At 38.6% G+C, this 22,881-nt stretch overlaps 1 protein-coding gene and 1 long non-coding RNA gene across 2 annotated transcripts in view; one reads left to right on the top strand and one right to left on the bottom strand.

The window, feature by feature from the left end:
* Nucleotides 1-22,881, bottom strand: part of RABEP1 (rabaptin, RAB GTPase binding effector protein 1) — a 52,219-nt gene that overhangs the window by 7,701 nt on the left and 21,637 nt on the right. Inside the window, exons 4-15 of the mRNA XM_027445874.3 lie at nucleotides 22,284-22,444; nucleotides 15,880-15,999; nucleotides 12,469-12,604; nucleotides 11,475-11,653; nucleotides 10,388-10,513; nucleotides 7,354-7,821; nucleotides 5,290-5,394; nucleotides 4,420-4,536; nucleotides 3,161-3,259; nucleotides 1,588-1,728; nucleotides 636-825; nucleotides 345-400 (exon numbers count right to left, since the gene is read on the bottom strand). Coding sequence (XP_027301675.1) covers nucleotides 345-400; nucleotides 636-825; nucleotides 1,588-1,728; nucleotides 3,161-3,259; nucleotides 4,420-4,536; nucleotides 5,290-5,394; nucleotides 7,354-7,821; nucleotides 10,388-10,513; nucleotides 11,475-11,653; nucleotides 12,469-12,604; nucleotides 15,880-15,999; nucleotides 22,284-22,444 — 1,898 coding nt within the window. The remainder of the gene's footprint in view (nucleotides 1-344; nucleotides 401-635; nucleotides 826-1,587; nucleotides 1,729-3,160; nucleotides 3,260-4,419; nucleotides 4,537-5,289; nucleotides 5,395-7,353; nucleotides 7,822-10,387; nucleotides 10,514-11,474; nucleotides 11,654-12,468; nucleotides 12,605-15,879; nucleotides 16,000-22,283; nucleotides 22,445-22,881) is intronic.
* On the top strand, nucleotides 7,761-15,074 carry LOC139999143 (uncharacterized). Its single transcript, XR_011804249.1, has 3 exons — nucleotides 7,761-8,303; nucleotides 14,562-14,634; nucleotides 14,764-15,074. It is a non-coding gene; the product is annotated as an uncharacterized lncRNA (long non-coding RNA).

The raw sequence follows: 22,881 nt of genomic DNA, 5'->3' as shown, positions 1-22,881 counted from the left end.
AGCTGAGATGAAGGAACAATAACGTTAAATATTTCAGAACTCTCTCCTTAGTTCAGCCCTCTCTCTTCCCCAATGCTAGGCATACTAAACATCACACACAAAAATATATCTGAAGTGTTACTGACACCTCTTAGGCAGTTGGGAAAAAAGTTCATTTTCTCAGATATAAAGACGTTGATAGCAACAAAGACACCAAGACAGTGTCACTTTCAAAGTCCTGATAGAACTAGCAGAAAAAAAAAAATCTTATTCTCTTTGTTTAAATACACGTATACACGCAAAAAAAAACAAAACAAACAAACAAACAAACAAAAAAACCACCCCACAGTGAAAGGACTCCTTACCTGTTCCTTCTCCACTTTTATTCTTTCCAATTCAGCTTTTAAACTGGAAATGGAAGCTGAAAAACAGTAACATTAAAGCTTGAGTGCAAAAAAAACGCAGAAGAAATTGGACAGCTCCTGTTTCTTTCTGTTAATATTCAACGGAGATTTAAGCGTGCACTGTTTTTCAGCTGCACAGCTTGGGTTAATACTCTATCAGACATGGAAGTTTTAAAAATTCAGGTTAAGTATATTCTATCACAAAATCAAGTCTTCAATTACTCATTTTGACATTGTTTTATCCTTGCTCACCTATTTCCTCCTTGCAATTCTCTATTTCCAGCTGTAGAGTTTCTTCTATGTTTTCTTTCAAATATTGTTCAGCTTGAATCTGTTCTTTTAAGAATAAAATCTCTGCCTTAAGTTTCTCCTCAAGGTGATCTGCTGTTGTCCGCACGCTAATTATGTCTTCACGATATTTTAAAACCATCTCCCGAAGCTCCTGAATCAATGATTAGCAAGGGGTTGTATTATGATCTTCAGACACACAAAGTACCATATTTATAGCCAGCACAAAGTAGTACTACCCCAAGGTTTGTTCTGCCATACCAGAATGCAACACATTAAAACAAAACTGCAAACAGTTTGCTTGGACTTGGAAATAAGAAGCTTGTAAACATTACTGTCTCCACAGGATTATTTACAACCGTCTACCACTGCTTTTCATTTCCTGACCGACCTTATCTTTTAAACTCGATGTGCTCGAGTGTGAGTGAGCATGGCCAGGATGGCTCACACTTCTTCAAGGCTCAGGACTATTACTGGTTTTAACCTTAATGCCTCGACAGAAATTAAAAGGATTGACTTAGCTTTACTTGGTGAATCAATACTTGCTCTGGAGTCATGGTGTCATGGTGACATGACAATACTTGCTCATGGAGTCATGGTGACTGGGCAGGTGTGCACACAACACAGATTAAACTAGCTGAACCAGGATACACCTGAACATTTCCGACAACAAAGCAGCTGTCAGGCCGCAGTTAACTAAATTATTATCTATCTACCTACACTCAGAAGCTTGCTCAGGGAACAGCTCGCAAGCACCAGTTGTGATCAGATGATTTTGTACATCACAGACTATGGGGTTTAAATCCAAATTATTGTTCAGTGTGCTGTTCTGAGGCAGCTTTTTGATAAAGAAGCTTCTTTCAATGACATGAAGTTCTGTGCACTGATTGTGTTAAATGATTTCAAAGTGTTTTACCTCTGCTGCTTCTGGCAGAATGAAATCTTCAGCTTGTTGTAAAGACACATGCAAGCTATGTTTTCCTTGAAGACTTTCATTATCTTTTTGCAGTCTCACCAACTCTTCTGAAACCTGCTCCCTTGACTGTGTCAGGACAGCCTTCCAAAAAAAAAAAAAAAAAAAAAATCTCAGTTAGGGTCATGCTCACATCTCTTCATGCCCCATTTACTATCACTGCTTTCAAAAGACTGAATTTGTTGTAAAGAAGGGAAACAAAATGGATCAGCATAATCAGTCCTCTCTTTTGCCTAGCCTCTGCACCAGAAATGAAAGCAAGATCAATCTTAACTGTGCAGGCAGATGAGAGGAAGCAAGCAGCACTGCTAAATCTCCCAGTTTTCTTCCGTATTTATCCGGTTTGCTAGCTGTGCTTATTCAGGCAGGGAAAAAAATAAAATCAAATATGGTTCCAGAAACTGGCAGAGGTGTTTATTAAAACCATCTAGCAACTCAGCTGTAAGATACTGAAAAATTAAATATTCAACCTAAAATTCTCAGTGGTACTTGTCTGCCTCCCACCATCTTTTAGGAAGCCATCAGAAGAGCTTATCCCTTGCAAAGAACAAGGATTAAGAAAACACAGTTTTGCTTGCATTACAGAAGAAATACATCCAGTGAACTTTTTTTTTTTTAAAAAAAAAATCTTAGTTTGGATGCACGGAGACTTAAACTTTGACAAATGCTGCCCTTTGCATTATAGGTGAGTATTTCTGAAAAGTAAACCCAGATCAATACATTTTCTGAATCTTCTGCATCTCCATTAGGCATGGTCTCACAAAGAAGAGCACACAGAACGGTTCTGCAAGTGTACTCCCAGTGTACTGCAGGCAATCCTGGATGCCAGAAGTGCAATACTGGGATTCAGGAGAATGAATGCTTTCCTCCCAGCACTGCTGCATAAGGGAGGAAAAAATAAGAAACTTGATTCTAATACAAAAGGGAATGGATTGCTCTAAGGAAGTCAGACTTTGTTCTGCCCTAGAAAATGAGGTCCTATTCCTGTCCTCTGGCATAATTCCTACAAGATGCTCAAAATAGTTTTAAAAAAGTTCCCATACATATCTCTTTCTGGGTGTTAGGGCTGGTATTTTAAGTCTGACCTGTAAGAACACTGAGCATTCATCTCAAACTGAAGAAAATATTCACCAGTAATGCTACTTGTGAGGAATCCTAAAAAAAAAATGTCTTGAGAAAAATATACTGTCTTTAGATTTGACGTGAAATAAGATACTAAATGGTCATTAAATATACATAATAAATGAGGAAAAAAACCCACAATTGTCTAGTCAGCTCCCTATTAATCTACACGGATATACACACAAAGTGTGACTGACTGACCCTACAGACTGTTCGAGGGTCAGCACCCATATCGGAGCTCCCTTGGTCACTATCTTTACATGTTAAGATTCACAGCTCTCTCCAGCCAAGCTTAGTTGGACAGCAAGACAAACAGTCTTTTACAAACACTCTGAGGCCCAAGGGCTAGACAAACAGCATTGTTCAAATGATCTCTTGACTTGAGCTGTCTTACCATTTGCTCCTGGACACTTCTCTTTGCTTGTGAAAACGCCTGCTGCAGTTCACTGAGGAAATTCTCCGACTTCTGACACTTAACCATAAGCAAAGAGATCTGAAAAACAAAGAAACAAAGACAACATACAGACAGATATAAAGCATGAAAAATTTTAAAGAAGAAATAGGCTCTGAAGTTCTCTTCCCTGTTATCACTGATAACATACACTTCTAAATTTCAAACTAATCTACTGAAGTTTTTGTTAATTGCTTACTCAGTAAAATAGTAACACAGTTCAAATCAGAAGTGATGCTATGCTTTTACAACAATAGTAAGCTTATATTCTATTTACCAAACTCTAAACAACAACAAAACAGTTAATTCTCATCAAGCCTCAATGTAAGACACTTCATAGACACTGAAGGGAAACTGCAGAGCTATGAAGTTTTTAAAATTTCCTTTATGGTAATGGTTTTTAAAAATATACCCTTCTCTGAAAGCACAGATCTCCAAATACTGTTAAGCATGTGCTGCTGTAAAATAACTTAATTGTAGAGTGAAGTAAGATGAAACGCTACTTAGTTATGATTACTTTTGGTACATCAAAAAGAAAAACATATTCATGTCATCTAGGACAGACTTCATCTAATGACTGCTATTTCCTTAATAAGAAAAAAAATTAAAACATTGGGTGGGATGAAAGAGGGAAAGTCTTACAACTCAAGAGAAGCCAACCCAATGGCTTGTATATGGTATCTACCTAATATCATAGCCTTTAATATGCTCAAGATTTTATTTTTATATTTTACAGCTATGACTACCACACATTCTATTTGGCTTCAGTATGCCAAATATCCATCTGTACACATCTCAGACTCAGCAACTGCATGCCTTCACCACAAGTCTATGAACTGTGTGTCAAGTGTGTGGTATCATAGTTCTACTCTACACGCACAAAGAACACGCGGTTACTTTTGCATGTTTGAGTGATTTCATAGACAGGTTACAAATTCAAACACTACTCAAATTCCAGTGATCACCTCTGTAAGGGATTTCAAGATTGGGGATGAAACCTTAGGACCAAGATTGGGTAACATGTCAGACTTGGCTAGAACCAAGGGCAGGCTCAGATGGAGCATAACTAACCCTAGAACCTCTCGCTTTTGTTGCCTCTGCTGCAGGTAGTTCACCCTTATCCAAGAGGAGATGAGTTCTTGCTATATACTATTGAATAATGTTTCTTCATTCCTAGCAACTTTATTATGAAGTGATTGTACCTGATTACCAGAGTCTTCAGCACTTTGTTTCATATATTCCTCCAATTCTTGTTTATCTTTCATAGTCTTTTCCAGCTGGTCATTGGCTTGCCTCAGCATCACCTGCAGCTTTTTCACCTGTGTCATTACAACAAAAAAAATTTAATTTTACATTATTTTGGGGAATTTTTATTCTCTGAACACATATATAACTTGACTCATCACACTCCCAGAAAACAAAACAAATCCCTCAAAAATCCTATGCAACTCAGAAGTTCCTGTGCTGCTCTGAAATACCAAGCACCAGAGATTACACCTATAAGGAAACATGGGACATCGAGCTGCACTGGACCTTTGCCACGTAATGACTTCAGACACTTATTTCAAAGCAGAACATGACTCATGCCTTCTGTACCCATCTGAAAATTGTTCTTCAGAATATGCTAGGAAACAAACCTCTTCCAGTACTTTACGGTCATTTTATGCTGCTAGGATGAGGTCCTCTCTGTTAAGAACTCTTGCAGTATCAAAGATAATATAATTTAATGCATGAAAAGCATTTTAGAATATAAATTATGAAAGACACTGGCTTCAGCATGAGCACAACACTTTTTATAGAACGGTGACTTTACCTCATGATTTTACGGCACTGGGTAAAGTGGTTCTCCGAGGTAAATATTTAAGAAATACATATATTTGGTGTTCATGGCCACACACCAGTAACAGATTAGGTTGTGTTAATAAAATTACATAAATTAATTAAATTTCAAGTGTGCTGGCACTGGCTCAACTAAAAACAATGAATAAAACAGCAAGTGGTTCATCATTGCACACTTATTCATTCCTAGAGCAGCTGCAAAAATCTTGCTAAAGCTAGAAGAAAAACCTTACCTGGTCTCTTGTCTCAGCCTCCTGAATCTGGATGCCTTGCAACTGCTTCTCATAATTGGAGCACATATCACAGCGTCTGCCCAGCTTGTTCCCTGCATTCTGCACCTAGAGGACAGAGTTATCACCTCCAATACAGGCTATAAAATGCAAGGAATGCAGGAGTGATACATACTCTCAGGTGTGTTGTGTGTTCACAAAATATTACTGATAAAAGACAGCAGCAGAATCATGTAACAGCAAGATTAAATTGCTCTAGAGGTAAAGGATAACAAATCAGCTGCTGTACATAGATTTTCCTGGCACAAATCCCACTATTAGTGAAGAGCAATAAGCCATGACATGCAAGAGTTTATCAGGTCATTTAGTGTGTCCTTCTGAATTTTATCACATAATTACCTGCATAGAAACAGACATTTTGGAGAACAGATTTTAACAGCCTTTAGCCTTTTTTCATGCAATTACATTGTGTTACAAATCAAATTATAAACATGACACTACATTTTTTTGCTTGTTTTTAATTAAATGAACACAAGCCAACTAAAAAGCAAGTCAGTTCATTGGGTTAGGGTTTCCTTTAATCTTTTTCTCCCTGAAACTGGGATTTGAGTATTTTTGCAACAGCATATACTAATGGTGCTACAACAGCCATCCAGATTTATTTATTTTTTAATATCCTCCTTGAACATAGCTCAGTATCAGAGACTGAGTAATCAGCTAAAGGAACAGCTGGGAAAGAAGCAAGTAGAAGAAAAGTTTAAAACAAACAGAAAGACTTCCAAAAAATGGGAAGGGGAAAAGTATTAGGGTACGCAGCAAGGAAACAAGGAATTTATTTGCCGTTTTGGCTGAGGGGACAAATGGGAGTTTTCTCAAAGCTCCTACTGCAAGTCACGTCGGGGCTGAAGTCTGATTTGTGTTTGCTGCTTCACGTCCCTCCCACACGGGGCAGCATTCACAAGCCCCACCAGTGCTCCTGCCTCCAGAAATACGTGGGAAGCAGGGTATTTATCCCTTAATTCTAAGACAGGATTGGAGTAAAATGTCATCGGGGCAAGGAAATACTCAAAGTAAAGGACTGAAGTCAGCTCTGAGACTGTAGGATCTAGAGGGAGAAACTATGTCATTGTAAACTAGCAGCAACATAAAACCCAGCAATTTTACAATAGGTCTAAACCTAAGACCCCCTAAGTAACGATTTGCAGATAAGCTGAATTCCATTAAGTTGAGGAAATAAAATATCAACACTTCTTCACCTTATCTGTCCTTTGCCTGGCCTCTTCCACCTGCATTCTTACATTCGTTTTCCCTCCCCCAGCATCATCTTCACCCATTTCTGACTCATCTCTTCTGCCTCCCTTTCTTCCCCCTACAGCATTATTACTTGGCCTCCCTCCTTCTGAAATCCAGGCCCCAATAATATTCCTCTTTTCAGCAGGAAACCAAACACAGGCTTTAAACTGGCATCGTATAAAGCTGCTGAAAACCTGCCAGGCAGAACACCCAGAAGCAATATTTCCTTGGTCACCCATACTGAAATTGGCACAGCGTTAAGCCTAATCTGCTGCTCATTGCTCACCAAAATTAGTTTCTGATGATGCAAATCCCTGACAATTTTCTGAAGCTTCCTTTGTGGTAGCTGTGTGTGTTATGCATATCTCGGTTGCTCCTTTCTAAGTCGCACTCCATGCGTAATTCTCAGTAAATATCCTTGGCATACAAAGCAGCACTGTTAGCCCTGATCCTTTTGTTAAGTCTTTGTCCTTTCCCAGTCACCCCCCAGCTCCCCCCTCACATGAAATCAACAGCAACCTCTGCCAAAGCCTCCCCTAAAAATGCTCTGCATTGAATAAAGCTGACTTCACCATGAGCAGTCAGTTGATACCCCTTACATTAAATCTGCTTTAACAAGAGAAATATTCCAGAGAGAAGCGAGTAGCTACCTATGATGCTGCGTGTTTTCTTCCATGACTGCCCTCCAAGGAAAGCAAAGCAGCAGGAGCTGAACAGCCTTCCCCCGGCAGGCAGCCCACGACACAGGTGGCAGCAGGGCGGGCACTCACTCACCTCTTTCTGCAGAAGATTCCACTCTGTCTCGCTCACCAAGCGGTACCCGCTAGGAGACACGTAAGCGCTTTCTACCCCTTGTGTAACGCTGGAAAGAAGCGAAGCAGTCTCTTCTTGCTCTGGCGTCATTGCTTTGATTGCTTTTTCCTGATCTTTGGTTAACATAAACCCACTTGGCATTTGCAGAGACCCAAGGGAAGCTGTATCAAAGTTCTCAGAGACGGAATCTGCTCCAACAAGTGGTCCAAAATCTGACTCATCCAGATTCCCAGCAGATTTTGCTTTGTTGTTGTATCCTAAAGCTTTGGACTGTAAAGATCCAGATGTCCCCAGACTGTCTGTTGACTGTGCTCTCCGTAGTCCATCTTTAAACATATCATTTTCTGATTTATTGAAGGATTCACCAGAAGACAGAAGCAAGTCTGCGTCCAACGAATGGACTGAGCCATGGGTGCTATTTAAATGCACCTGGAATTGGAAAACAAGAAAGAAAAAGTTAACATTCTAGGAGCACAGTACAAGGGGAATGCTGGACGGCAAGTATATACATATATACACAGCAAAGGGAGGTTTAAGTTGGCTTTGGCAAGAACATCTGATCAACAAGCTTAAGACTGAAGAAAAAAGGATATAGAGCTGAAATGTACCAGCTGCAATTAAAAAGTCTTCTGTTAAGAGTGCTTTTGTAAGAATCTGTCTTCCTGCCAGCTCTTAGCAAGGACACAGTCACCTTATATCTTCCAGTATTTGAAACAAGGCACTTCTTCCATTAAAGGGAGACACTTGCAATGTCACTTCTAGAACTTCTAGAACACTTCTAGAACAGAACACAAGTATCCTATTCCTCTTCCACAACTAAGTTCAGAAGTCTGTCCATGTGAAAATGAAAAGACTTAACACCAACATAAGAGTGGAGAATGATGTATTTAAAATCTACTCTGTAGTGACAAGTGAGTATTTTTCCTCTATTTCTTTTTTCTACTTTGAGCGTCTCATAAAATATTGCAAGAGGAAAATATTTTCTTATGATACTTAAAATATTCTTTGCAAATAAAATAAAAAAATGAAAAGGCAAAAGGCTGGGATTAAACAGAAAGGCATCCTGGGGAATGTCAATACCAAAAGCCACAGTAACTGTCCTGTGACCTGTACAAGGAACATTAAGTCTCTTGATCTATTTTTGTTTGTAGCACTGAAAAGAGAGAGCAGCAATGCTTTATTTAAGAAGCATGACTGTTTTCAAAATACCATCCATTCCAGTGCACTTCTTCTTTGCCATTAGACATGTAAAGGAAGCACCACTGAAAATAAATCTATTGAGAAAAATACTGAATTCCAAAATAAGTCCAGCATGGACTAGTAGGGTGCTGCTACTTCCATGTGTTTACATTATGTATTTACTTTAAAATGCAAATATACGAGTTGAAATTCATGAAAAAAAGTCAAGAGAGTATAGACTTATATAAAATCGCATCATCAGACAACTGATTGATGATATAGTTAAATTGTTTTTTTGTATTGCAAGCTGAAAAGCCTTTTAAATGCTCAACAGAGAGGAGCTCAGAATTTAAATTCAGAGATATAAGACATGACTGATAATACAATTTATTGCCACTTGTAAAACACTTTCTGTGCAGCTAAAAAGGCTCTAAGAAGCAATAGAAAACAAATCCATAAATAGCAATTGAAAACAAATCCTAAATGACTTTGGAAACCATATCCTTCCCCAAAATACAAGATTTCCCATTGCATATAATTCCTAGAACAAAATAAATGCAGTACTTAATGGACTAAAATGTATCCCAAGAACTGAAATTATACAGAAAACATCAGAAGACAAAACCTTTGTTTGTCATCAATTGTTCTCATTTACCTATCTCGATAAAGAAATGTTAGTATTGAACACTGTATATGAAACAGAAAAAAAACGTATCCTTGGTGTATTATAAAGGGTACCTCTGCTCCATTTAGATGTTATGATTTTGAACATCTTTCTGCATTGTGAACTGTTACAAAACACTGATAAACAATGAATGGCAGACCCTGGAATATATACATTTTCTCTCTTTAAAAAGGATAAATAAAATGAACAAAATATCAGTTCACATTGAGAATTCTCAAGTCTCTTGGGGCTTAAACAAGCTTCTATAGTGCAAAACACAGTCTTTATATTATTTTGTCCTTACTTTGACTTAAAAAAAACAAAATGGAACCTGTTAGGGTTATCAGCTAAGCAAGCAAAATACATTGGAAAAGGAGAAATAATTACCCATTCTGGTATTTGGTTTCTAAGTTCCAATCTGTGTGCTCCTTGGACTTGTTTCTTCACAAAAGAAAAGTTTAAGCAAATCTCAAATACTATTTCAGCTTGTCCCAGTGTATGACTTCCTACAACACCAAAACGACTTGCTAACCAATGACATCTTGTAGTATCACTTTGTCCAGCTGTCTAACAAAGCTACTAATGTAGCTCAAGCAGCTTCAGCGAAAACTTGGTGCTAAGATCCATCTACCAGCTTGGATTAAAAACAAGCAAACAAACAAAAAACCCTAATTTTCAGCTGTAGAACAGATGTGGTCAAAACCCTCAGTTTACACAGTTGGAAGTATCTTAAAACACACATAGGCACGCACTCAACTGAAGAAGCAGGTTAGCAAATTAGCTACAAAATGTTTGCTTACTGTTCAGATTTAATTGGTTTCATTCTGAAAATTTAGATTTCAATTCTGAATTTAATTAGAATTTAATTCTGAAAATGTGTTAGAACATGGATATAAATCCAAAGAGAATTTAACAGCTGGAATGCAAAAGGTAAATTACAGTTTTAACAGCATCTCTCAGAGGATTTTACAGTATTGTCTTCCAATCTTTATTTGAATTTATATATTCAAGTGCATCTCCAAAGATTTTACACCGCTTATTAAGAATTATAAGTGACAGAGAACGAAGTCACTACGTTTGCATTTCTATTTGTAATCACCCTGAGGAATGCAAAAGAACTTGAAGTTGCTTTGAACTACTCAGTTGTTTTACCTCTTCATTAGAGAGCTGGGTAAGGGATTCCTCATGGGCTAGAGAACATGAAGCTTTCGTTTCATCATCTGAATCTTTTTGCTTCTGCTCCTTCCTCTTGCTAAGTCTCTGCTGATCATCATCTTCCTAGAAATCAATGGTCAATAGTGAATGCATATAAACAGGATTTAATTTTGCCACTGTAGTCATAACATTAGCTTTCATCATACACTGAACTACAAAGGAAGACAGCACCAGAAAGACTTTTTCTCTTTTGGCTAAATACTCCTCTATTTGTCTCATAAGGGTTATTTTCATTTAAAAAAATCTAGTGTTCATTTCAAAAGGCACCCAAACTGACTTATTTTTCATGTTCAGTGTCCAACATACATTCTAGAAAAAAAATTATCCATAGAATGTATTATTTAGATCCAAATTCTTATAGGAATTACCAAATAAGGAACAATAAAAATAGCTGTTAGTGGCTATTGTACAGAACCTGATAACATGCACTCATCTAATGGCCGGTATACAAGCAAAAACCTCCAAGATAAATGTGAAAACAAGTGCTTTGATCACAAACAATGCAATAATATATACAAAAAGAATCAAATAAGGACCTCACAGAACACTAAGCCATAAAGCATGAACACAATCACTTGCATCAGAGAATTCAAAATGAAGCTCTTAAATTTATGCCTGAACTAGGTTCTGTCTTAAATAAATAAAATAAACAACTAGAAGGAAGTGAATCTTGCTATCTTAACATCCTTAATCTTGGAGTAAGAAACTGTCATCTGTGATGGAAAACAACTAGGTTAACCTCTTGATATTAATACCTTTTCACTTAATAATACTGGCAACATTACTTTTAAAGTTACTATAGGTAACAGTATTAAAACATTCACATAAATGGAGAGTTTGTTACAACTCTCAGCTGTCATTTAAATGGAAAATTATTAAAGCTGACTGCTGTCATTTTTTGGAAATATTAGCACACAAATAACTTCTGCTTCCAACGTGTTTTCCGTACTTTTCCGTACCACATTAAAGTTACAGTACTGTAATTAAAAAATAATAAAATAAAAAGAGGTAAGCAGCAAGTAACCTGATCCTTTTTTTTCAGTTCTTCAACTTGTCGAAGCTGCTCAGAGGTCAGAACAATTTCCATACGTTGCATGTCTCTCATCAACAAACGCTGAGACTCCAAGAACTGGTCATTGGCTTTCTGCCATGTGTGTTTCAACTGGTTGTGCTGTTGTCGCTCTTGCTCTAAGAGATGGCAGACTATTCAAAAATAGAAAGAGTTGTTCTGAACCAGCATTTTTTTTTAACCTGTCTTCTTAAACAAGGCATTCTCATGAATAAAAGTAATTATTGTTCTAATCAAAGTCAACATAGCTTTGTTCAACAACTATGTAGAAAGAAATAAGACATTTTCTAAATTCCTAATTCCTAAAGCTGTCTTGAGACTAGGAATGTATCACTGAAAATGCAAGATTTCCCAATTAGAAAACTATTATCTTAACTTCATTCATGAGTTCTCATACTTTCTTTTTTTTAGTGCTGGTTTTAAAAGACTGTCTTCTAAGCCCCTATTTATTTCAACAGAAGGTTCAGCTTTACATTCCTCTACAGTGACTCTGCGCTGTACTGCCATGGACGTACATTCACACATCTATTCCACCACCAGGCGTTCAGAATTGGCATACCTCAGAGAGATGTATCAATAGATTATTGCATTATGGAAATAATGCTCATAATTCTACACAAATAAAAGACACCAGTAAAATCACTTTAGTAAGAATGAAGCTTGCAATACTATGAGAATCTAACACAAATTCAACTGCATAACAGCATCCCCAGAGCGACTGAGTGGATATTATTTCTCTCCATCATAAGAGGTCTCCAAAGTCAACTCTTTTATAAACATTTCAGGGGCTTTCACATATAAACACACTGCTTCCTCTCCATCCCATTTTTTTTCCCCCAAATACAACTCAGATACAAGATCAGAAGAGAAGTAACAGCTATACTGTTTATTTTGTTTTGTGTAACATCCTTACATAGAAGAGTCAAAAGGATTATCAGCACATAGGTACCTTCGTGCAGTTCTTTCCGCAGCTTTTCTGCATCTTCTTGCAGTACTGATTTTTGTGTGTTGAGAACAGCCACGTACATCTCTAAGTCAGTCCTACATGACTTCTCAGCTTCCAAATAATGGTTCAGTTCTTTAACCTGAATAAAAAGAGGGAAATCCACCATCTCAGTGAAGCAACACTCTCAGGCATTTCCTTTTTGTTAGAAGTCATCGTGTCACCTGTTTCAGTAACATACAGCTGCTGAAGACAGCAGTTTATTCCTAGAAATCAAAAGTATTCAACTATCAGTATGCAAGTAGCATTTTTTTTTTCTGAATAAATCATTTACTTATAAAATTCCACAAAATGAAACATTTAAGTGACTTGATTAGAGTTTCCACAGATGGATCCCAACAGTGAGGTGATCCCACTGAGAAGTGGTAGAGAGGCAAACAGCACAGAGAATCATACAGTGGTTTGGGTTGGAAGGGACGTTAAAGATCATCTAGTTCCAACCTCTGACCACTGTCAGGGACACCTTCACTAGAGCAGGTTGCCCAAAGCCCCATCCAGCCTGGCCTTGAGCACTTCCAGAGCTCGGGCATCCACAGCTTCTCTGGGCAGCCTATGCCAGTGCCTCACCACCCTCTGAGTAAAGAATTTACTCCTAATATCTAATCTAAATCTACCCTCTTTCACTTTAAAGCCATTACCCCTTGTCCTATCTCTACAGACCCTTGTAAGAAGACCCTCTCTGCTTTCTTGTAGGCCCCCTTTAGGTACACGGAGGCTGCTGCAAGGTGTCCCCAGAGCGTTCTTCTCTTCTCCAGGCTGAAGAACCCCAACTCCCTCAGCCTGTATTCATAGGAGAGGTGCTCCAACCCCTTGATCATTTTCATGGCCTCCCCTGGACTGACTCTAACAGCTCCCTGTCCTCCTTGTGCTGGTGGCCCCAGAGCTGGGTGCAGGGCTCCAGGTGGGGGCTCACAAGAGCAGAGCAGAGGGAGACAATCCCCTCCCTTGCACTGCTGGCCGTGCTGCTCGAGGTGCAGCCCAGGATATGGTTGGCTTTCTGGGCTGCAAGCATTCACTGCTGACCCTGCATCTGGTTTGGGGTTTCACACCCAAAGAAAGATGTGGAGACAATTCAAAATAGCGTAAAGATAGTAGTCAGAAAATATGACTATGAGGCAAGATTGGACGAAACCTCAGAAGAGAGAAAACTTAGGAATGGGCAGAAAAAACAACCATTCAAACCCACGAAGGCCTGCTTTAAAGAGGAAGGAAAATCTGTTTGGATGGGATGAAAAACAATTACAACAAGAAAGACTGAAGAAATACGTTAGTTTTTTTGTTTTTGTTTTTTTTTTTAAACAGAAAAGGCTAACAAAAAACTGAAACGAATGTCCCACAGAGACTGCAGAACCTCCAGTGAGAGCCTTTTAAGATAGGGCTACATAAATATCTGCCAAACTTGATGCATGTAGAAACAGATCCCATCTTGCAGCAGGGAGTGGGCTGAAAGATCTCTTTATGGCCCTATAGGGTTTTATGGTTTTCTGAGTCAGGAATCACAGAGTTTTTATATCAAAAGCAACAAAAGCCTTCAGGCAGTTCCTGACTCACTACAGAGTTGTTCATCATCTTCCTCAATGCAGTAGAGGAGCCACAGGCAATGACTCAAGAGTTGAACAAAGCCCTTCTACTTCTAATTTCCATTAATGGTGGGGACAGCTTCTCCTGCCCTAGGACAGAAGTTTTCTCTCTGCAAGCCTTTGAAATGGAGAAATCTGTAGAATAGCCATTGGGAAGGGCAGAACAGTGGAAAAAAAAAAAAGCAGCATTGTTTCACCAATCCAGTTAAGTACCTGACACTGAAAAAATACCGTTACTTAAAGCAGACTTCAGGGATTTCACCACGAGCAATGGAAAAGCCAACTGCACTGCTCATTCTGCACAACCTGCCAGTTCTCACACCAGTCTCGTAATACAAATCATGCAAATAAATGCCTTGTATTTTTATAGCACTGTAGATTAAAGTACTTTAACAACTTCCTATGTCTATGTTTAAACCCCTCCTTGCTATATACGAAACAGCAATGCTCTCTGTTTAGGGTGAAAAGGTGCTTGAAACAGGATTACTGGGAACTTCAGACTGAAGGAATAATGAAGTTGAATTGACCACAGGTAAGAATTAAGGCCTAAATGATTTTTTGTAAGAATTACCATTTAAAGGGAGAATTCTTTTAAAAAAAATACCCCAATAAACTATAAGCACGGATAAACTCATTTTTCTCTTTTTTTTTTTTTTTTCAGAAGATGTGCTTGCATTTTACTCATCCTGTAGAGCACTGTGCTCATGTTTTGAGAGCATGCAAGAAAAGAGAAAGTTCCCACTTTGTCACCTTGGCAATGAAAAGAAAAATATTATTTGCATCAAGAGAACAAACAGAACTACCTGGAGAACTATTATTCCTAGGCAACATTTCGGTCTCAAAATGTGACCTATAAAGCAATTTGCATAAAGAATCTATGAAGAAAAAAAAATCTCTATATGGACTCGCAATCAATCTAGTACAATTAATAGTGTTAAATGAATTACACCACTTCCTCAAATCAAAGACAGACCTCAAGGTGCTGAGCACCTACTGGGATGATTTTCAATGAACATGATCCAGAAGAGCACAAGGAAGGTGTTTGGATGTTTTAGAAACATCCAAATTGTAGGTTATTTTGCAGTTTCAGCCTATTTGACTTCAAAAATAGAAATACTTGTTACAGAAGACATTTTCATGCCTGTATAAGACAGTACATTATATGCAACTATCTTAATGTGATGTAGCTATTATTTACCACCACAGCTGATGAGAAAGCTCAGTGCAGGTTCTGAAGAATACAGGCACATTGGGGAAATTGCTCATACTGATTTTTTTTTTTTTTTTTATCAGCAAGATCTGGTATTCCTTTCTATGAATCTGAGCTTTGCTTAAAGCTTAAGATACAAGAATTCTGGTGCTATTGCCTCAGCTTTATGCCCAGGATTAGAAGATGAAATATAGCAGATGCTAGGTGGTAGTAGATTAAAAAAAAAATCTGCCAAATGCAAATCTTTTGGGGGCTTTAAGCATGACAGTAATCTAAAGGCCAGGCTGTCGGAGAGGTGCAAAGCAGCTATTTTTCTAGAGCTTTTTTTTTTTTCCATTTTCAATAGAGCTGAACTTTAGCAGTTATATCTAAACAGAGATGACACACGAATATAAAACAACCCTGAAAACAGAAAGATAGGAAAAACGTATAGAGGTCAAAAATGTTATCTGCAAAGCAGTAGAAAAGTATACCTTTTTATCTCTTACAACATTTGCCATTATTTATCTGCATCAAACTAGTAGGATGCAAGACACAAATCAGGATACAGTTACAATTCCTCCTCACCTTTGATGCTTCTAACTCCTTTATTTTTTCTTCAGCTTCTGTCAATTTCTCTTTTAGTGCTGCAATCTCTTTCTCCATAGGCATCACAACCGAACGAAGCTTCTCAGCATCTTCCTGAGCCTGAAATTAATGCAATAAATTATGAATAACACATTATCATAGTTTTCACCACAATTTTTCCATTTTGCGAGACATTTGGAGGAAGTTTCCATGACAGTAAAAACTGCTGACTAAACTTCCACTTTCAACACTTGTCTTAATACTCCTTATTTAGTTCAGCTATCGCCTCTATGACAACAGGCAGATGTTATTCCCTTCAGAAAAAGCAACTAAATTTTGAATCCACTTACGGATTTGGGCCACGAGTTATCTGCTTTTAAATCTCAATACTCTCAAATCTTGAGGCACATGCATTTCAAAATGTGTATCCTTTTCTGTTACTAAAGGCCTAGCTGTCCTGTGGCCTGCTGCCACATGGCTCACAAAAAAAAAAAAAAAGTGTATCACGAGAACTTCATGGTGAGTGATTGACCATTCATTTACTTACTTATGCAGTTAAAAGGAAAAGGATCTGCACACTAACACATAGTGCAGCTTTGTTCTGTTCTGGAAGATTATTCTTCAGTTTAAAATTACTACTGATGCAGCATCCGTTTTTGGTGTTACCATACTAGAGTATTTCAAAACCACATACAGACCATCCATCAAAACCCGTGATATATTCAAGAAAACAGTTCTGCAAAGATCAAAGCCAGGTCAACAGATTGAGGAGACTGATGAGGGGGAATAGAGAAAGAACGAGGTTAAAATAGCAAGAATTAAAATGAGAAATAGCATCCAGTGTGCAGGCTTCCTTTCATGTATCCAGCAAAGCTTTTCAAAGTGAGAGCGACAGCTCCCACAGACTCCACAAGCAGAACACTCAGGAAAAAAAAGGAGACTCAAATATTCACCGCAGTAAAATTCTTCATGCCAGGAAAAATTTAAACCACCTGATTTGGGTTGGTTTTATGTATGGAGGCTGAGAACGCTCAGCTTTTCTCTGCCTTCTACTGGAGGAGTTCAGGAAGGGACAGGGGGAGGGCAGAGAACAGTGTCCTAAAGCAGAGCCTCCTAAGGATGACACTTCTCCCAGCCTGATCAAATGTGGTAACTGCTAGAAAAAAATATTCATGTCTTGTTTTAAATCTAGACTAGAACGTAGGTTTCAGAGGCTACTCACTGGATTTTCATTTCCTGGTAAGCTTATTGACAACTGTATACTAAATAAGGCTTTTAAGAAGAGCAGACAATGGAAAGCTTTGATGTTTTAGAGATGAATTAAAATGAATACATAAAACACTATTGCATACATAGCAATCATACAAATGTTACCAGGCCTGTGGGGTCAAAAAAGCTACAAATAAAATTCTACAGGCAAAACAAAACTAAATTTCTTCCTGTTTCTTTCACTTCTGCTATATTTTGTCACTGCTGGTTTGTTTGTCCAAGGCACACAAATAAAATCTGCGAGGAAAAGCAAGGGACATCACCTGACCCAGTGAATTCAATACTGGGGACATGTGACAGTGTCACACAAACATACATATCCCGTCACTAGCAGCCAGCAACTAACTCATCAGTCACATTTTTTGAACAGATGGGAGCAGAAGTTCAACTTCACAGATTTTTCTTTTTCAATATTTCATTTATTCCATCAATTCTTTCACTTGAAGCTACCTATAGCAGGCTCACATAGACAGCCCAACTTTTTGAGGACTGTTGAATAAGCTTTTTCCTAATTACTCACGATAACTACAGGAACATTTTGTCACCAGTCTGATTTCACACTGTTCAATGCTGAATATAAAGCAACAAACATGTCCATGGTGGAACCAACCAGTTGGAGAAACAGGCAGAAAATCCTCCTAAAACAAGATCAGACTGCTCAGCAGCAAGTAACTAGAAAGACAAAATTGTATCAAATTCCATGTGATAGAAAAAGTACTCTAGTTTTTACTTAATGTACTTAATGAAGTTTGACACTGTCCTTGCATCATATTGGAAATATTTACTTAAAAAATATGGGGAAGGATTCACATAAAAGGTCAGTGTGATACTAAGATAAATACTCCAAACAGCCTCTCTCTGCTAAGCAATAGGAGTCTTGCTTGGTAAGTATGCTTTTGAAAGTCAGGTTTGAATGAAACATGCCATGTCATTATTTTTTACTCCATGTAACAACAGCACACGCAGAGTTTAACCTACTTGGAGCTGTCACTGAACAGTCTCATAAACCATGCCGTCACGTGGCAAGAGGTGTCACAGTATCACGTTGCCTCTGTGAAAAGGAGCCATTCAGTCTCCTCCAGAGGTATCATCATTAAAATGTGCACTTCCTTTTCTTTTTCCTCCAAAATTGACTGCCACAGACCTAGTTTTCACATATTACCACCTTGTATTTATTCATCACCTGATGAAAACCAACCAACCAGAACCCAAACTGCCTCTGCAACCAATCCTCAACCCCTCCCCAAACCAGAGCAGCCTGCTGTCCTGTCCCCCAGCCTGGCACAGAGGATCTGCAGACCACAGCACGAGGATGACCCCACAGACAGAACACCCTAAAAAAGGAGCCCAAGCCAACACCCCGAACATTGCATCATTCATCTGGCAGCTCAACACAGCGATCTTGCATGCGCTTTACTGCTACTAAAACCAACATTTTCAGCTGGAGAAATCTCAGGGAAGTAGCATACCTGACTGCTCCCTACAGATACACAGACAATCTGAGAATCTCTCCTTAAAGCAGGACTAATATTTACAGTTCACCTAAATTTATTCCAGTGTTATCACGAACAATGAAAGCAGAATTGAACGGCAGATTTTATGGCCACTTCTGCCACAGAAATCAAATTACCCTCCCCTTCCTATCTCCCCTATCCTGCCCAACAAGCACACTTTGGGACAGGTCTGTTCCTTCTCACTCACTCGATACACAAAGCACCTGCTTGTTCTGTGGACTTCTGCTGCTCCCAGAGTGACAGAGCTGTACCAGGAATGGCCTTTAGATTCATCACAGCTCCAACGACAAAACCAGCCCCTTGCCTGGATGGAAGATGAGGTCTGAGGAAAATGGACTAGCCAAAGCTTGGCAGCCTGCAGGATGCCTCCCCACCGAGCCATGTTCCAGAAGGAGCCCAGTCACTGCTGAGCAGAGAGCCTAATGGAAGCACACGCTGCTACGGACAGACCTCTTCCAGCTTCTGTGCTACCTGAAAGAACCTACCTGGGATCACAAAGCAACAGGAAGAGAGATTTTTATCAATCAATAATCCATTTTCTCAAAGATTAATCACCAGGTAGGCACATTATTGTTACAGAACGGTATTTACTTTTTCTGAGTTGGGAACGGAGATCTATAGACCATGCACACAGTTTTCAGCAGAGATTTCCTAGAAACTGTTGCTTTATCATAAAAATCACAAAATACCTAGGTTTCCTCCAGACATTCGGCAATTTGCAGCTTGAAATATATTTACATGGAGAAGCAGAACAGCTGCTTCCAGACAACAGCCTGTGCTCCACCAGACACGCTCTTTCTGACAAGGAGACGCTCAAGAATGCCAAACTCCAGGTTTGCAGACAAGACTTGGAGACTGCCTGCAAGGCAGTCACAACCTAGTAAATACAGCTCAAATTAGACTTTTATCAAAACATTACCCACCTGACCTGAGCGCTCCCAAACCGTGACGAAAACCAAGCACATTGCAAGCCTGATAGCACACAGATCAGATCTGTACATTCGTCCGAATAAATAGGCGTTAAATTCAAAGAGATGATTTCAGGATTTGGAGCAACATTTGTTATCTACCCTTTATCTCCTTAAGGCGAAAATCATGCAGACAACAAGCATAACCTTTATCAAGTATGTGGGTGCAATATTGAATTTCATAGGTTCTCTGTTGTTTAAAATGGATTTTATAACTGAAGTAAACACAGCTGAACTGAGATATTACCAAGTCAAGAGAGCCAACAAGGCTGATGTCCTGGACTGAAACACAACACTTGTGACCTTGTCTCTGCAATGTCCATTCTTCTCACCTCACATTGTCAATGCTAGACAATGGTGTTGTTTTCTCCTGGTTTTAAGAGCTGTTGTATTTTATATGCTGGTATAGGGCCTATTTACAACACAAAGCAACATTTTTAAAATTTTTGTGATGTTTGGAGATTCCTTGGAGCTGAAGATGAAATTATTAAAGAAACTCTTTATAAATTCATGCCTTAGCATAAAATAAATCCATCTTTATAATCCCTCATCCTTATAAGGACAAAGGATAAATACCTCCCCGTTGGATGGCAATACCATTTTGCATGAGGAATTGATTCCAAGTATTCAAACAGTACACCCAAACGATCGAGAAAATTCATCCTTCCTCACTGACTGCTGTGGCATGAATATTCATTATTTTGCTAGTCAAACACAGCTTTTGGGGGGCTTGGGATTTGCTTGTTTGTTATTAGGTGAAATTGAACGTCCTTTTCCTGATTTTGATCTAATTCTTAGTCTCCTTGAGGAAAAACCTCACGGGTTTAATGAGAAAGAAGATTAAAAAGCCCCATGCAAAGCAGTTTAAGCAATTATTTCAAGCTGCACTCTGAAGACCAGCTTTCCCCCTCCCCCTCTTATTACATAAAGTGTATGTTCCTCTACAGGCTTATAAACCTTTCCAAGCTCATATTAATCACAGATTAATAAGCCAATCACCTTTTCCTTCAGGATCACAGGAAACATTGATACCACCTTTGAAGAAGTGCCGCTGAAATCATTATTTATCTGCTGTCCCAAACTTTTCAGTGCTAACTGGCTCACAGCAAAGCTACTGAGCCTCAGTGAGCTGCCACCTGAGCAACTTGCAGCTCTAACTGTTATATGATCACCACGCCAGCTAGGAAAAAAAAAAAAAAGAGAAATTGCTGAGGTTTTAGTTACCAGAAGACTTTCAGTGGAGAGATTATTTTCTGAAAGTTGTTACTGGCAGTTTGTTGGTAATGCACTGATAGGACTTTTACACTATGAGCTCTGCATTTTCTGGGTTTGTTGGTAAGGGACCCACCACACTGATCAAATTCCTCCAGCGTTAAATCAAAATCTTTTTTCCCCTATTAGGGCTAAAACCTTCTCTAAACAAGGTGATGTCTTAAATCCAGAAGCAGTAGTTCTGCAAATATAACACTGTCAAATGGGCTTTACTCAGACTTCCACCTTTATAAATCAAGGACTACATGAAGAACAGTGTTACTGAATAGCAAACATTCAACAAAAACTAGCAATATTTGAGAATCTCTTTTATAGTTTTTAGAAAGGAAATTCCATTTTGAAACAGTAATACTGATTGCTTGTTACTATACAGTAGGACTAGGTAACATATTTAGCATGTTTGTGATATTCAATACTCCACTTCTCCTGACAGCAAGCAGAAACATGGAAATGCAGTGACGTTGCACATTATCAGATGTTAGACTATTCTTCATCCAACACAGGACTATTTATTACATTTTAAGATCCTAGAATACCTTAAAGACTACAGTAAGCATGCTGAGAAGACAGGTTCACTTAAACACGAGTTGTTAATAATACGATGTGTACAAAGATTCAAAACCTATCTATCAGGACCAGTTCATTCTCCTTCCCACCTGAAGGAGAGCATATAGACTAAATTTTCAAATGCAACAAGAAAATCCAAACATACTCCAAGGCACCTCAACTTATTTCCAGGAAATGTTCAAAGTCACAGATCTTTGAACAACAACAAAACCTTTCCAAACTCCAGGGCAATTACCTTTCACCATCTACTAGGAGGAAAATTAGCTCTGTCCTAACTGAAACCAGGACAAAAGCCTATTGTTTTATGGCATCAAGGTTCAGTATTTTCTAGGAAAACAGCAGAATGGTGTTGCACAAAGATGGCTAACCTCATAACAAAGGCCAAAGACATTTTAGAAATAGTGCCCATTAAAAACCTCAGTAGTAATGAGATATGAGAGAAAAAACAAAGGTGCAGGAAGTAAAGGAAGCTTTACAAATCTGCAGTCACTCCAGAAAAATCTAAGGGAGGCTTTACTTGAGTTCAATTGACAGAACAACAAAAGACTTTACAAGGCCTCTTGCTTTTACCAACTGAAAACCAAACCTTACCATCTTCTCAAGTTGAACCATCTTACTGAATATATATCATCAGATACAACACCTCTGTGGATTCAAAAGCAAGATCATGACGACTTCCATGAACAAAGAGCTGAAAGTTGGCAGAACTGGGCTGTGTGTACTTATGGGGAATTACAGCAGGGTGTAGGAATGAACCCACACATAACACAAATACATCTTGAAACTGTAACTGAAGAGCTAGATCTCAACATACCTTTTTCATTTCATTTTCTAGATTTTCCTCCTCTTGACCTTCAGACAGACGCCTTCTTAACTCTGCTATTTCCCGTTCCACATTTTCTCGATACTGATTCCACTGAGCTCGTTCCTGCTCCAACCTGTGATGATACTGGAGCTCATAGTCACGAACAGTCTCTATAAAACAGCATTTCCAAAACTTACTTTCAATGCAAGATACACAACAGAGCTTTATGAACTTCATCTCCAGCCAGCCAATGATTTATCATAGTTGACCAAAAGTAGGACAACAGTTAAGTCTTCCTTCCCCTCTCTTCCCTTTGACTCTTACCCCAGAAAAGCAAAAGATACTAAGAAACTACATTTCAGTTTGGGCCATTGCTAGAATACAAACAAACCAGCCCTCCAAACTGTACAGTCCCTAATTTCAAAACAGCATACCTATCTAACATCCTATTTAGCAATATGTTTTGCACATTTCAGCACATTATCCAGACAAACTACTGAAATCCTACTTCCTCACTCTAAAATGCAACTATAGACTGTAGACTCAGGATATTATGATCTTGTTTGTGAACCTTGAAGAAAACAGCCAGTTATGGCAACAATCTGTC

This window comes from Anas platyrhynchos, chromosome 20, assembly GCF_047663525.1.
Source record: "Anas platyrhynchos isolate ZD024472 breed Pekin duck chromosome 20, IASCAAS_PekinDuck_T2T, whole genome shotgun sequence".
Classification (NCBI taxonomy): domain Eukaryota; kingdom Metazoa; phylum Chordata; class Aves; order Anseriformes; family Anatidae; genus Anas; species Anas platyrhynchos.
Note: the sequence above shows the minus strand (reverse complement) of the source record. Positions and strands in the feature narration are given on the sequence as shown.